At 42.0% G+C, this 16002-nt stretch overlaps 1 protein-coding gene across 38 annotated transcripts in view; it reads right to left on the bottom strand.

Moving 5' to 3' along the window:
- The window catches only part of ARPP21 (cAMP regulated phosphoprotein 21), a 142498-nt gene that overhangs the window by 60926 nt on the left and 65570 nt on the right, over nucleotides 1-16002 (bottom strand). For 17 of the 38 annotated variants that reach the window (XM_042043941.1, XM_042043936.1, XM_042043943.1 and 14 more), the window contains 4 exons: nucleotides 14704-14805; nucleotides 8291-8328; nucleotides 6165-6224; nucleotides 3420-3652 (listed from right to left, as the gene is read on the bottom strand). In XM_042043941.1, coding sequence (XP_041899875.1) covers nucleotides 3420-3652; nucleotides 6165-6224; nucleotides 8291-8328; nucleotides 14704-14805 — 433 coding nt within the window. The remainder of the gene's footprint in view (nucleotides 1-3419; nucleotides 3653-6164; nucleotides 6225-8290; nucleotides 8329-14703; nucleotides 14806-16002) is intronic. The other 21 variants (XM_042043971.1, XM_042043945.1, XM_042043953.1 and 18 more) reach the window with 8 other exon arrangements.

Genomic DNA, 16002 nt, shown 5'->3' with positions numbered 1-16002 from the left:
ATGAAGAAGCAGATGAAATATTCTATAAGCAGCTGGGAGAAGTTTCATAATCACTGGCCCTTGTTCTCGTACATGACTTCAACTTAGCAGATAATTGCTGGAAATACGACACAGCAGTGAGGAAACAGACTGAAGTGCATGGAAGATAACTTCCTGTCACAGCTGGGGAGGGACCCAGCTTGGGAAGGTGCCCTACTGGGCCTGGTTTTTGTGAACAGAGAACTTGTGAGTGATGTGATGGTTGGAGGCTTTATTGGGCACAGTGATCATGAAAAGACAGTTTTCAACTCTCAGAAAAGTAAGGAGACGGGTCTGCAGATTGGCTACCTTGGACTTCCAGAGGGAGATTTTGGCCTGTTTAGGCAACTGGCTGATAGAGTCCTTGGGAAGCAGTCCTGAAGGACAAAGGAGTCCAGGATGGCTGGACATTCTGCAAGAAGGAAATCTTAAGGCACAGGAGCAGGTTGTAACCATGTGCTAAAAGACAGGCCAGCATGGAACACAGCCAGCTTGGCTCAGGGAAAAAAAAAGGTTATGCAGGGAGAAAATTAGAAAGTCCAAAGCTCAGCTAACACTTAATCTGGCTACTGCTGTAAAAGACAACAAAAATGTTTTTATACATTAGCAACAAAAGGAAGGCTAAATAGGATCTCCATCCTTTATTGGTTGCAGGGAGAAACACAGTGACAAAGGTGGAGCAAAAGGCTGATGTACTTAATGCCTTCTTTGCCTCAGTCTGTAATATCCAGACCTGTTCTCTGGGTACCCAGTCCCCAGAGCTGGAAGACAGAGACAGGGAGCAGAATGAAACCCCCATAATCCAAGGGCAGAGTTAGTGATATGCTACACCACCTAGACACACACAAGTCTATGAGGTCAGATGGGATCCACCCAAGGGTTCTGAGGGAGACAGTGGAAGTGCTCACTGAGTCACTTTTCATCATCTATCAGCAGTCCCAGTGGGATGTCCCAGTTGAGTGGAAGCCAGCAAATGTGATGCCAACATACAAGAAAAGCCGGGAGGAGGTTCTGGGGAACTAGAGGCCTGTCAGTCTGACCTTGGTGTGAGAAAACTTAGGGAGTAGATCATCTTCAGTACCATTAGCGGCACATACAGGACAACCAGGCAATAGAGCCCTGTCAACATGAGTTTAGGAAAGGCAGGTCCTACTTAACCAACACAATCTCCTATGACAAGGTAACCCACTTAGTGGATGAGGGAAAGGCTACGGATGTTGTCTACCTGGACTTCAGGAAAGCTGTTTTTCAACACTGTTTTTCACAGGACTCTCCTTGAAGATCTGGCTGCTTATGGCCTGGATGGGTGTACAGTTTACCCTGGCTGATGGCCAGGTCCAGAGTGAGGGTGAATGGAGTTACACACAGTTGGAAGCTGATCACAAATGGTGTTCCCTAGGGCCAAGTCCTGTTTAATGTCTTTATCCATGATCTGGACAAGGGGATCAAATGCATCCTCAGGAAGTTTGCAGATGATACCAGTCTGGGAGGGTGTGTTGATCTGCTGGAGGGTTAAAAGGCTTTACAGAGGGATCTGGACAGGCTGGAGCAATGGGTTGAGGCTAATTTTATGACATTCAATGAGACGAAGTGCCAGATCCTACCCTTGGGTCACAACAATGTAGTACCACAGGCCTGGGAAAGAATGCTCAGTGGAAAAAAGACCTGAGGGTGTTGGTCAACAGCCAGCTGGATATGAGCCAGCAGTGTTACCAGGTGGCCAAGGCGGCCAGTGGCATCCTGGCCGGTATCAGCAATAGCGTGACCAGCAGGACCAGGGCAGTGATCATCCCCCTCCATTCTGCACTGGTGAGGCCACACCTCAAATCCTGTGTCCAGTTCTGGATCCCTCAATGCAAGAAGGACATTGAGGTGCTGGGGCGTGTCCAGAGAAGGGCAACAGAGTTGGTGATGGGTCTGGAGCACAAGTCTGACGAGAACTGGGGTTGTTTAGGCTCAGGCTCAGAGTTCTTTTCGCTCCCTACAACTACCTGAAAGGAGGTTGTAGGAAGGTCAGGGTGGGGCTCTCCTCTCCTCTCTCCTCTCCTCTCAGTAACAAGTGACAGGATGAGAGGTAATGGCCTCAAGTTTCACAAGGAGAGGTTTAAGTTGGATATTAGGAAAAAATTTCTTCACTGAAAAAATTGTCAAGCATTGTAACAGACTATATCCAGGGAAGCGGCTGAGTCACCATCCCTGGAGGTATTTAAGACACATGAGAGCATGGTTTAGGGGTGCACTTGACCATGTTATGTTAATGGTTGGACTTGATGACCTTAAAGGTCTTTTCAACTCTGGCTTTACGATTGTTTAAAATTTTAAACTACGCTCAACATCCAGAGATCCAAAATGTAATTACTATGTCAAAGGTTTTATTTATTTATTCTGGAAACTCCATTCCCCAGCATACAAAAGCTACAGTAAAATTTGCAGGATAGGAATGAAATCTGACCAACCCACGTTTGATAAACTGGGTGTAAATTAAGAACCATCCATAAAACACTCTCAAGCTGAAAGAGCACTAAGTGCTAAGTATTGATTACCATTTGTCCTGTACTATAGGTATCAACTGAACCAATCTGATGGAATCATCTGATGGCCTCATTACTTATTATGCACTTTTAACCTAAAGTATAATAGAACAGCTTAATAGCATAGCTTGAAATTACTTAGATCCAGACCCTGTGGCTCACTCACATGTTAATGTAGTCGTGAAGTTAATGCAAATAAATGCAGAATTCCCACCAGATTCATAGTCTCTTTAAATGATGCTTTCATTTAATGGGAACTAAACCGAAAAATGGAGAGATTGCAGGACCTCTGTGAATCCACCATGTCTGCTTGCTTCCACCACAGCCTCAACTGCCAGCAACAAGGCAGAGGCTGTACTGCAAAATACAGATGGGCTGCATTTTAGCAATGACAACAAAATGTTCTTGTATTTCTCCTCAGATATCTGACATTTAATTATTCACAACTCAAAAATATCAGGATTAATAAAAAGGTAAAATCTGTGCTTTCTCTGAAAGGAATACCACCTTTTCAGGCTACAAGTGCAGATGGTGCTCAATAGGGTGTGCACATGCTATACTCCAGGGAAAGCCTACCTCTCCTATGATTTTCAAACCTCAGGCACAGTGTTTTTTCTTGACCCCTAAAAGCTCAGGAGCAGGTACCCAGATACTAGCATCCATAGAGGGACATACACATCTCCTGTGTAAAGAAAACAAAACTGCTGATGTATCTTACCATCTAGTCCAACCATGAGGGTCAGACTACATGCTCTCTGAAGGTGCCTTCCAACCCAAACCACTCGGTGACAGACCATACTCAGACAAGCACCAGCACAGCCATTTATCAGCACACAACAAGAAGCACTGTGAACCCAATACAGTACTAGCTACCTGTTTTAGACAGTTTGCCGGTACTTCTGTTACTTGATGAGCTATCTCCTCTTGTTAGGACGGTTATCCCACCAAAACTGGCTGTCTTTGTTATGGCTGGCTTCAAATTCCGATTTGAGCTGTCCGAGTCTGTGCTGCTCCATGGCCTCTGGTGGTCTGTCCACTTTAATTCGTTCTCTGTACTGCTCTGTCGACTGCCAGATGTCTTCCCGATGCTGTCTCTGTTACCCCTACAGACATCATGAAACAAAGATTTATACACAAATAAAACCATGTCAAGGCAGAGTCTATCTTTGGGTACCCTGCAGCGACCCTAATAAAGAAAAAGGAAATACTCTGCCTTTACAAAAGCATGTCTGAAATGGGATTTCACCCCCATACTTATCTGCCTTCAGCACATAAACACTGCTATACCCTTTTTATATGCACAGCACTTATCACCCTCCCCTTTTGGGTATCTCCTCACAGCACTTCACCAGATGGGGCTGACACAGCAGTATTACACAGCACTGATATAGCATTTCTGTTGCCTGTCGAGTGTTTTCTTCCCTCAGCGAGCCCCTCACTACTTCTCACTTTGCTGTCCCCATCCCCTATGATGTTTTTCTCACCAACTTCACCTGCACTCTACCTTTATCTTCATATCCTTATTTCTATTGCACCTTGCTCCCAGTCATTATCAGCTTTGAGAGGTCATCCAAAGCCTTCCCTAAACATGTGTCCTCTCAGTGTGACCCCAATCTCTTCACTGCTGATGCTTCACTTAGAGACCCAGGAGTTGGTTTATTTCCCCACTGCATACAATAATCGTGAAGTTCTCTGGGTAGAGACTGTCCTTGAACAGTTGCAGAGAACCCAGTGTACTGTGAGCAAAAACACAGCAAACTGTGATCAGAATTTGGCTTATTCATGGGAAACTACTTACACAGTACTGCTAAAATGACAAAACCAAAACGCCTACCACGGCTTTGTGCACTCTGACTGTTATCCCAAGTGATGCTCATAACACTGTATTTGGAAGGATTTTAAAAGACATTTTCCACTCCTGTGTCTTATATTACAGTATAATAGCTTGCAGGCTCAAAGCTCTTTCTACAAATCAAAAGGATTGGACTGTATTTAATTTTTTTTGGTCCCCTTTTTCCTTATGGACTTGGTTCCTGCTTTTTATTTGGAGAACCTGCTGAGCTGTGTCACTTGGGACATGAAGGAGGCAGCATGTTAAAGATGGGATCAGGCTGTTGCATTCCTTGCCTGTAACAGAGCCTCTCTCAGATGTGATCAGAAGTATAAACCTGCTGACCTTTGCTAGACCCATACAGTGGGTAAGCATGAAGAGAAACAGCACAGAAGCAACAACACAAAAAAGGAAAAAGATTTTAAAAAGAAATCCTCCTTTAAGATTTAATCAGGAAGAAAAAAACCCAATGTATATTATTTACAGACTCTTTTGTACTCTTGTGCTTAGATGCTAACAATTCTCTTGTATTTATATTCTAGTGAAAAAGAGGGAGAGAAACAGAATGCTATTGTATCCCTGTTTTCTGTGGTTTTGGGTTACAAAAAATTTCTTTTAGTTCCCCAAACTCAAACAGGTATTAGCTATTAAGATTGTGTTAGTAGACACCTCCTAAATCCTACATGCCCAGTCCAAGACTCTCAGATCATCAAGGCTAACTCAAAGCAAGGAGGAGAGTTTTTTGCCTGCTGCCTGTGGTCATGGGGTGCAGATGCAGATGCTCCAGCACTGTTCCTTATCTGGTGCAATCTCTCCATCTCCTCTGTGCCTGCTGTGATGACATGCAGACTCAGCAACCACATACCAAATTTTTTCCTCACACATCCTTTTCTCCTCATAGTAAAAAATTATGTAATATAAATGATATAGGTTTGAAGTGACATATGCAAACCCCAATGCACACAGACATCTAGTGCTTTCTGCCTGGCTGTCCATGTGCCTTAATAGATGACAAACATGCTTCTGAAAGCATCCATTCCTTCATCCTCCTCTGCTTAAGACTTGTGGCAGCTGACTGACTTTTAGAGCAGCCTGGTTGATCTGAACTGAACCTGTGAGAGCTCGTGGTGGGGGAAGACAACCTTTCTAAAACTCTCAGAAGAACACTGTCAGCACCAGATTCAGTCTTCCTCTGATCTGGTGTATCAGCTGGTAGAGCTGCTCTCCATGAAAATAGGGACTGACTCTTACTCATTTCCCGTTGGCTTGGGATGCTGTTTGGGATATGAGATGCATCTGAATGTTCTCTTTGCGGAAGGAATTGGAGTTGGGAAGACAAAGTTCACAGAAAAAAGTTTCAAAACATAGGTACTTCAGATAAGGGAACTTCAATCAGTTTTGCCTCAATGTACTTCAGCTTTTAACAAACCAACAAAAGGAAAAAAGGTCAGTCTGGGCACAAGTCTGTGAAACGTGCCTGTCATATATGCTTGAGCAAAAATGAGCTACCACTAGTCTCTCCCAAATAGCCTGAGCAGCCAGGCAGCTGAAAATCTCACATGGTTTCTGAGGCAGCGATCCATAAAACCGAAGAAAAGGGTCCTGTTGTTACCTCTGCATTCAGAGAACATGGGAAGAGTGGGATAGAACTCTGTTCTCCGTGCTCCTTTCCAACCAACAAACTGACATTCCCACACATGTCAAGGTGTCCCTTGGCAAGGACATAGATAGAATCACAAATGAGATGCACTGGGAAATAAATATTAAATAAAATTCATACAAACCTAAACAGCTGTCTTTTCTTATGCGTATCATTGCATACGCTACTGTCTTCCAACAGCCTACTGAAAAATGAAAAGAAAGATTATGCTAACAAACACGGTAATTCAGATTTATCTGATCTGTAAAGCTGTATTTAATTTCTAGATACATCTTTCAATTCGTGCTAGATTCAGTTTAAATAAACAATGCTAAAATTGCCCCCTCCTCCCTCTCCCATAGCTGTACACAGCCAACTGAACATAAGAAACATCAGCCAGGGAGGCTGAAGACCATTAGCATTTCCTGTCACCGAGCAAGGTAATTCTCAGAAGCTAAGGAACCATACATCTACATCCAAAGGAAAATTCATAAGAATATCACCTAATAAGAACATAAAAAATGCAAGCCAGCAAAATACTGCATATGTAATTTTAAGTACTTGCTGAGTCGCTTGGAAGTCTTTGCAGCTCGGAGAAATGCTCAGATCCTCTGACGCAAAAGAAAGGCAAAGCACTTTAACACATACCTAACTTTCAACACAGCCAATCAAAAGGATTGCTCATGTGCATGGAGCTAAGTACAAGTTTAAGTGCTTCACCTGATCAAAGGCTGTAGGGCATGCAGCAAGAAAAAGCAGTGTTCTGCAGAACGCAGCTGAAGTCTCCCTCAGGACAGCAACAATGCAGGCAGTACAATTTCCAACCTGGACTTCTACTGGTCTCCACTTAGGTATGCATCCTCACACTGGGCTGGTCAGTCAGCTCATGGGTTCAAGGACAGCAAACCATGTGCAAATACCAGAACTGACCACATTCTCCTGCACACAGGTGTGGGATTGAATGCATAAACCAGGGGAGGCCTGGCTATGGAGGTCATGGTTTATCCCATAAAGGTACCCACCCTACCCGTGGCAGCACAGCCTCTGAGTGCTTTCCATGCTGACTTGGAAAAGTGAACAACTGCGTCATGTTTGTCGTCCCAATCTCTCCTGAGAGGGAGAAACAGGTTTATGGGAGCATCTGCTTTTTGCTTTATGGGTTCCTCTGTTGCAATTTTGATTTATTTTGATAAAACACAGTCACAACACAGAAGCAGCAGCTGAGGAATTATCCTTGGCCCTCAGAATATGAGGTGGTTAGATGACAGTGGCCATGATCTCCCGAGGGCCTTCCCTCGTTCCACTTACAGAAGTGTCCATCGGAAAAGCTGGTTTGTACCATTACTGTGGAGTCATTTTCTATGGGAACAGCTTCACCCATAAATGCATCTGACATATGTAAGGATGGACAGAGAACAAAATACTGTGAGAGAGAGCTTCCCCTTATTCAAGAGGGTGATAAACAGTTTTAAAACCTGTGCAGGACAGACTTGGGTCAGCACTGCTCAAACACCCACCAATGGAATTCTCACTTTTGGTTAAAATCCTTATCTGCGATAAAGGTGCACACTTTTTAAGATTTTCAACACAGTTAAGCTAATTTACAGCTGTTATGGAGCCAGCATTTCATATGTTGTAGATCTTAAACACAGTTTCCTCTTCCCTTTGCTTTGAGTGGATTTAACACGACAAAAATAAAATTCACGAGAACTATCACGCAGTAATGCAAAGTAACAGTGAGCTCAAATATTACCAAAATATCACTATCTCATTACTACACTGCAGCAGTAAAGCAGGAACTTGTGAGCCTTCACAAGCAACAAGTGATGTCAATGCTGCTGCTCAGTCCCACAGGAGAGCAGCTTAAACAACAGAAACTCAAGTCTGGTGTTTCATAAATACCGTCATCCAGCCACTGCTAGAGTGCTTTTTAAAGATCAATAAGTTAAATTCTAAAGGCACTCCAGAGACAGAATGGTCATTCAAAATGAAAGCTTAGGTGGCTCCCCCTCTCTCCCACAATCAGCTTTTTTAAAATCAAAATGCAAGCCTCAGGAAAGCAGCAGCAATACTTTATCTGCTTGGATACCATACTGCAAGGCAAGCTCTATTACCCCCTCTTAAAGCACAAAACCACTGCAGATAATAAGGATTACAAATTTGCTCAACAGTCTTCACATTAGGATAAATGACTATAGAACTATAGATAGACAAAAAATAAGAGAAACAGCTAAGTTTAACACACACACACAAAATAAAGCTATTTTTTACCTGTTTTCCACAAAAAGGTTTTCCTGGGAGCAAACTGACTGAAAAATAAAAAAGGCATTGTATCAGACGTTCTAGATATGCTCTGCTGTTCCAATTTCTTCCTTGATTTTAGAATTACCTCCCCTGCTCAGGCTTAAGGGGATTTCAATTCATGCATCATTTGCATTTGCAGAGGACAAGAGGGGAAAAAAGGTCAAGAATAAGGTCAGGCCAGTAAAATAAATTCCATGCATTACAACACATTGCCAATGAGGTGTCTCAGTTTGGGAACAAACTGAAACTTCTCAGTCAAGAGATCTGAAGAAGGCAGTATGTGCAAAATACTGGCAATCTGAAGGGGAAAAATGTTTTTCCTGCATAACATAAGGTTCCACTGGTCTGGCCTACCACCTCAAAATAAAACTGCAAGATAGCACAGAGCTGTAGGTAGGAAGGACAAACAGAAGGAAAGCATGCAGAATTGACAAAGTTCCTCAGAGGGAGAGAAGATACTGCAGTACTTAGAAATAGTGTGTGACTTCATATTTTACAGTTGGAGAGGGAACACTGAGATATAAAATGATAATAACCTTCTTAATAATAATATTAACAACAATCACAGCAAGAAGGCTCTCTGCTGGAGGACTTAGATCCCAAGAAAGGTGAAGGGCTCAGAAGAAATAAATCCTATGGGCAAGCGTATAATTCTTTCAGAATTACTTAATTTTTTATGCAGAGAAATGAAGCTATGCTCAATTTCCCATGAATAATTCTCCCGCTTTGATTTTTTTATTTCCCTCCTATTTCATGTTCGCTACACAAAGCGGCTCGTAGCTGTCACTGGATTATATCTCGATGAGGCACAGAAGAAAGAATAGTCAGTACTTGCACTGAATTTAAACAAAAGGCAGGCAAAGGGAGGAAGGCACCAGAGATCATGCCCATTACTTCTGTAATAACAGGACTCAGCCCAAAGAATAATAAAATGCCATCATTAACTCTGTCAAATTTTAACAGTACGGGATAGGCCCAGATTTTGGATGCGTCTGTTTTGAAAAGGGTGAGCTAATGACCCACTCGAAAGAGTGCTGACCAAACACCCTGCTCATTCCTAATGCTCCAGCTGACGCCTGGACAAAGTTCTCCCTTGGCACCACAGCCAGCGCTATCCCATCAGTTTACAAAAGGAAGAAATTTATCCCTGAGATGACAATGCAATTTCTCATTAGAGTGTAATTCACCCACTCAGAATCCACATTGGGAACAGCTGACAGGTCTGTGGGCTTCCCAGGCGAGCTCCCACCCTGCACTCCTGCTAAATTTGAAAGGCTCTGGGCTGCATCAGGGGCAAGTACGTTTCTCTTTAGCACAAAGCCTCAGGACATCATGAGCAAGTTCTCCATTGCCAAGAACCAAATTCCCACCAGCTACAGCAGACCTAGGGTTTCACCCCAGGCTGAGAGCAGATACAAACCGTTTCACCTAAAATCACCGGGATCCTTTGTACAACTACAACACTTTGTCTTCTCTCATTTTACGTACCTTACTCAGGTACCAGGTTTCATTCCCAAATGTGGCTGTACAGACTTCAGCATAGTCTAACTATGCTGAAGCAAAAAGCCCCAAAAAGCATAGTGAAATCACCCCACGGGCTTGTACAACCTCAGCTGTGGGGCTGTGTCTTCTTCTCGAGTTTCATGATGGACATCTGTGCATTGACTTCTGTGCAGTCCCATTCCAAAGCACAGGATTACAGCTACTCTTACAGAAAAACCTTTGCTTAGACCAGAGTACTGGTCTGTGTACCCACAAAGTTACAAAAGCAAAGGGGCATGTAATGTACCTGTCAATATTTATTTTATTAAAGTTTTAAAACAGACTGGGGCATAAAGCAGAATAAATATATAGGATTTATATTTTATCAAGCAAGCAGAAAGGTCTGCTTCATTTTCAGTGTCTTGATGGGAACCACTATCAAGTGTGTTATAGACTTTAAACGGAGCCCATAATAACTCCATTTGTCTTCTTGGCTGATGATGTTGGCGCAGTGCCACACAATCCCTGGAAATTTTTCTTCAGTACAGGTGTGGGGCTGAGAGGCAGAGAAGACAGGCACTTTTTTTATTATGTTATTCTTATTGTTAAAAATCAGATGGCTAAGCAGCTCTGGATAGAAATTTAGCTCTACAAGGTCAGGACTCACTTTCCTGATGTATAGCATCAACAGTGCTCAATTTAAAGCACCAGGAAAGCTGAAACACCCAGCACAGCTGTTGTCAAAAAAATCCTTAAAACACCTGGCTCTTGTATAACCTTCGGACATACTGACAACAAACCTACCAGATCAAAAAATTGTGTAAGATTACCTACAAGTTAGTGTTCTTGGAAATCTCTGCATGCAAGATTTCCATTAGGGTGCTCTGTATTACTAATTTTTTTTTAAGAAATGATGTCTTGTATTCACTTTTCCAATTTTCAAGAACCTTTTAAAGTCTCAACTGGAAAACGTGCATCAGTTCTGCCAATGCAGTAGGTAAACTGGGAGATGCTGCTCTTGTTTTTAATTACATTAGCCAACACAAATAACTACTAACATGCAGCAATATCCTGCAGTGGATACCATCAGGTAGTAATTTTCCTGTCAGTTAACAAGATGTGATAGATCTCAGGCTTCCAACTAACGCTTATTATTTGATCTGCAGCCACAAAGTCTCTGTACACCAGTACAGGAGTTTTAGTATCTACAGGTTTATGGTGGCCAGCATGAGGCATGCCTTTGATTTATTTTTATTAATATTAAGCACTCTTCTTCCTAATCTCTTCCCACTAGAGGAATAGAACAGGCTGAAGCCACGTCTACAAATATTTCTTGTTTCTCTCTTTAATCAGAGAGTGATAAAGATTCTCTGAGCTTTCTTAACTAGAGGAATCGTGACTTACTGTACCTAAAGGATCTAGTTCTTCAGAATACACTCCTTAGTCAAAACCAGCCATTACAGTTGACAACAGAAAATAAACAGCATGGTGTATTTCCTTTAATAAGTTCCATGTGTACCACAGGCAATTCTAGCATTTGTGTAAGTAACAGAACATCTACATTTTTCATTGAATACAGAATGATTGCCAGAGAACATGAACCCTGAATGGTCCTAGCGTGACTCTGGCTCATGAAGTTATATATTGCGCTAACCTTGAAGAATGAAATTTCCCCCATGTAATTTGATTGCTAGTCTTTAGAATCACTTTTCTGCATGCTTAAAAGCCAAACTTCATGCATCATTTATGCACGCATTTGGGATCCTCTGTTAAATCTACACACAGGGAATTAACAACTTTTTTTATTCCTGTATGTTGATCTTTCTCTTTCTTGGACAATTACTTTTCAACTTCCCAAAGGCAACTAAAGCAGTTCAGACAAGGAACTTCTCTGCAAGACCCAGACAATCCAGTCCTCTGCTCCAGTGCACTTGGCTGTAAAATTCACAAATTGTTTTAAAACTACATTTCCAATAAAAACATGTTTTAAAAAGGAAGGCTGTAAGTTTTGCAATTAAAAAATAACCTTGAAAATAGTTTTGAGCATAACAGAGCACAGTCCGCACTTTTTTACTGTCAGCAGCCTGAAAAATTTGAGGTGCACTTGGCAGCTCTTATTTCAGTGAGCTGGAATGATCATGTTTATTAACTATTCATTTCTTCACCAATCCTTTTATTAAGATATCAAACTAACATGCTTCTCAATCCCTGCCACTTGCTGAGACAGGAGTCATTAAAACTTCCAGCTCTCCTTGTCAAAATTTGTGATAGCCAACACAGCAGATGGAAAACTTGCCAGAAAGTATAATTTAAACTGACTAATACCAGACCAATCATCATAAGGACTATCATAATGATGGCATTACTCATGAAAATACTTATTTTGTTAAAAACTTCCCACTTGGAAATGAAGAGATCTGGTGCACTAGAGTACTGCAAGATCAAAGGAAGGACAGGCCGAGCTCTCTGTTGGTATATGGGGTCCAGGTTAAGACATTTTTCACAGCACTCAAAACATGCATGGAATTTTTTGCCCCTGTAACCAGACTGCCTTTTCCTCATAAATTCTGTTTAAAGTTCTGACTCTTGGGCTGTTATCTAAAGGGTTTTGGGTACCTCAAACATGTTTAGAGTGGGGGATGCAACAAGTTACGGCAGTACTCTTGACCTTCATGACTGCCTTTTGAAGACCTCTCATGCAAGCTCTCTCCATGCATACTCTAATTAGAAGTGATGTATCTATGATCCATTTGCTAAGATTCATAAGCAAGACACTGATAAATGCTTGACTACAGCAGTGTAAACAGTATAGAGGTAACAAAATACCACATGATTAATCCATTTGTGACTCTCTTTCTACATCTGTAATTTGCAGAGTAACAAGGGTAAGGTACCTACCTCACATAAACCTGGGGAAAACTGGATTAATTAATGGTTGCAGAGGGCCTTAAAACTTCAAAGTCTTACATGCAGTAAGTGACTATCTATAATAGGAAGCCATTTCTCTTTCCTAAAATTGAAAAAATACATTGTCCACCACCACAACCACTGGCATCATCCTAAAAATACCTTTTATCTGGCAAGGAGTGCTCCACCCAAAAAAGCTCAGCTAAAACATAGATTGCTGTTAACATTAAACATACAGCTTGCTGAAATTCACTGCACTACGATGCTCACTAACACCTGCAATAGCAGAGAGAGAGAGAGCAAAGGAGTGGATATGAGAGAGAGAGGGAGAGATATCTAATATTTCTGATCTTTAAAAGTGCTCCCTCCTGATTCCACTTAAAATGCCTGCCACAAAGCACACTGTTACTTAGGTCCTGCCACTCGAAGATGCTAACCCAATGGACCACAACAACCTCCTGCTGTGGACAATTCAAATGCTCACCACTTGCCTGTTTTTAGAACTGAAATATCTAAAGGTGACAGCGGCAATACGCTATGGAGCCACTTTCAGCACACTTTTCCAGCCACCTCTGTTTCCCAGCCTGGCATTTCTAGTTGCAGCTTGTGACAGAAACGGGACTTTTTGGTAATGACTTTCCGTTCGGTAATTTTTAGCATTTTGCCTCATCTAAAGCCTTCGTCAAAACCCAAAGATTTTTTGGTTTTGCGTAACCTCTTTCGTAATATGCCAAAACCTGCATATTTCATATCAGAAACTTGTTGCAAAGAGGCTTTTGGAGCTCTTGAACAACTTGGCAACTCTACCATGTATAGACTGTGACAGTATTTACAGCAGACCCACATGCTGAAACCAAAACATAAACTGAAGGGCCTCTCCTTTAACTGGAATCATCTCAGCCAAGAAAGAAATACTGAGACTAAAAACATTTAGATGTAGCTAGCTATGTACTAAGAAGCAAGTGAAACAACACACATCTTAAAACTATACAGTGTATTCTGCCAAAAAAACCCAACCTGGACGTGTGCAACTCCAAAACCAGATAATAATACTATTAGCCCTGCAACATATGAACAGTTTTAATTTAAAAGGACACTGCCCAATATGATTTTCAAAAATAGTTTTAATTGGATTTATTACCATATTCCTCTATATTGCAGAAGTCCCTCTGAGATGTGAGATAGAACATTAAAATGCTGATTTTTTCTTTTTCTTCCTTTTATTACCTCATCAGTATTATAGCAAATTGTGATTTTCTTCTTTTTTTCAGGAACATCAGACATTGCTCATAGATGTTTCAGACTTAAATGCTTTCCTTAGCAATACACCTTGTTGTACAAGTTCTGAATTTTTGGTAAGGGCAAGAATTATAATGTCTGCTTCATCGTATTCCTTTTACAACATAATCATCAACAGCATGACTGACTCTTTCTGATGGTAGAAGTACAGTTCTTTAATCAGTTATTTCAAAAAAATGATGCAACTCCATGTTTAACCTCTGCCCTTTCTTTATTCTCATTGTCTTGATCCTACAGCACTGGCCCAAAAAACAAAAGCCATGAGGAGTCTCTGCAGAAGGACACTTATAAAGATTTGATCCACCTTGAAAAAAATATAAAATAACACAGCTATTTGAAGTTATTGAGAGTGTCCACTTAAATCACTGCTCTTTGGCTAGCAAAAGAGAAGGAAAAAAGAAGTAAACCTAAGCCAAGTGAACATGGACATTCAAAGAAACAGGATAAGCACTCCCCAGACAACATCCTGGGCCTGATCTCTCCTCTACTCTTCTCCCTGCAACTCTCATCACCTCACTCTCCAGAAGCCAAATCTCCATACCTCTAAAGCTCCTCTTGCACCCTCTGCTTTCCTTTGTCATCTCCAGCTCCACAGGGCAAGTCCAGCTGCAGTGTTGTTGTAGGAGGGGGCAATACTGTCTGACTACCGGCGAAGGTATGGCACTAAAGAGGCAATTAAAATAACTACTCACATCTTGTGCAAATATTCTCTCCCTCACTCTCTGATACTCCTCTTCTCTCTCTTCAATTGATTTACTTCGTCTGTCATCTCTAAATGGAAGAATTCTGTTTTGCTGAGCAGAAAGAAAACCAGGAGGGTTATATAAGTTGAGCTGTTAAAAACTGCCATTAAGTAACTGTCAGCTGAGAATAATAAATGTTCACTTAAACAAATGAAGCACAAAAATGATAGCTGTCATTCCTGCACAAAGCACCCTGCAAGACTGGGTGCTTGAGGATTTCCAATTAGATACTGCACATGGGTTCATAGAGCAGGTAGCCAAAAGGAGGCTTTCTGCACAGCTTTTGTGGACCTGCCATCCTAAAATTGGGTGTGCTCACCCCAGGTCTAAGTGCCACTGTTCTCAACTGCTAACATTTCTCGGTTCTTGTATCAGCTGTGAGGAGCAGGAGGGCAGGCAGTGGTGTGCTACCTACAAAATTGAGGAAGAGGGTAACTAGGCTGCAAGAGCTACACTGTAAACCCTAGAAGAAACCCACAAAGTCTGTGTGTGCAAGGAGAAGTCCCGGATATTCGGCACAACAGTTTAAACCATTTTCACACCATAAGGAACCTTCCACTGAAGTTTTGCTGGGAAAAGAAGGGCTATTTTTGCCTCTTGGTAAACCACAGCGTGGGAAATGGCTGTGCCATGGGAAGGAGGAGTGGAGAAGATAGCCCCCACAGGGAAACGCTTCATTGGCAAGTGGGTTTCAAGGACTGCTCCTTCTCCCCCTGCACCCCAGCACCGGGTGAGATAGGTCATGCTGCTTTCCTTTGACTGATCCCCATGGTCACCACACCCTGAAATTGCTTGGGGTTTCTTTTCAAAGCCAACTTGGATGCAGCACAACTGGCAAGGCTGCTATGTACAACTGAAAGTCAAAGAAAAAGAGGGTGAAAAGAGGAAAGAAAAAATCAGTCCTTTACTGAAAACATGAAGGGAAGTGGCAACAAGAAACTCACTGGTTGGTTCCTCCACAAATATAACCCTAGCAAAGAAAGCATACGCTGTCTTCTTACCTGTGAGAATTTTCTCATAAAAGCAAATCACATCAGAACCGTTTCAGATAATTTTTTTTTTGTTCATCTATTCCACATACACAGCTTGCACTGGATTGCAACAGCACAACACCTGCTTTTAAAGGCAGCACAAACACACACATTTCCCTGGCGCTCCCCTACTCATCAAGCTCACCTAAGGTAAGGTAGTGTTATGGCACAGGCAACACAGGGGGGAACGTCTGCCACAGTACATGCACAAGCAAGT

This window comes from Corvus kubaryi, unplaced genomic scaffold, assembly GCF_017639235.1.
Source record: "Corvus kubaryi isolate FWS band 111438036 unplaced genomic scaffold, C.kubaryi_AGA036_p1.0 37398, whole genome shotgun sequence".
Taxonomy (NCBI): Eukaryota; Metazoa; Chordata; class Aves; order Passeriformes; family Corvidae; genus Corvus; species Corvus kubaryi.
Note: the sequence above shows the minus strand (reverse complement) of the source record. Positions and strands in the feature narration are given on the sequence as shown.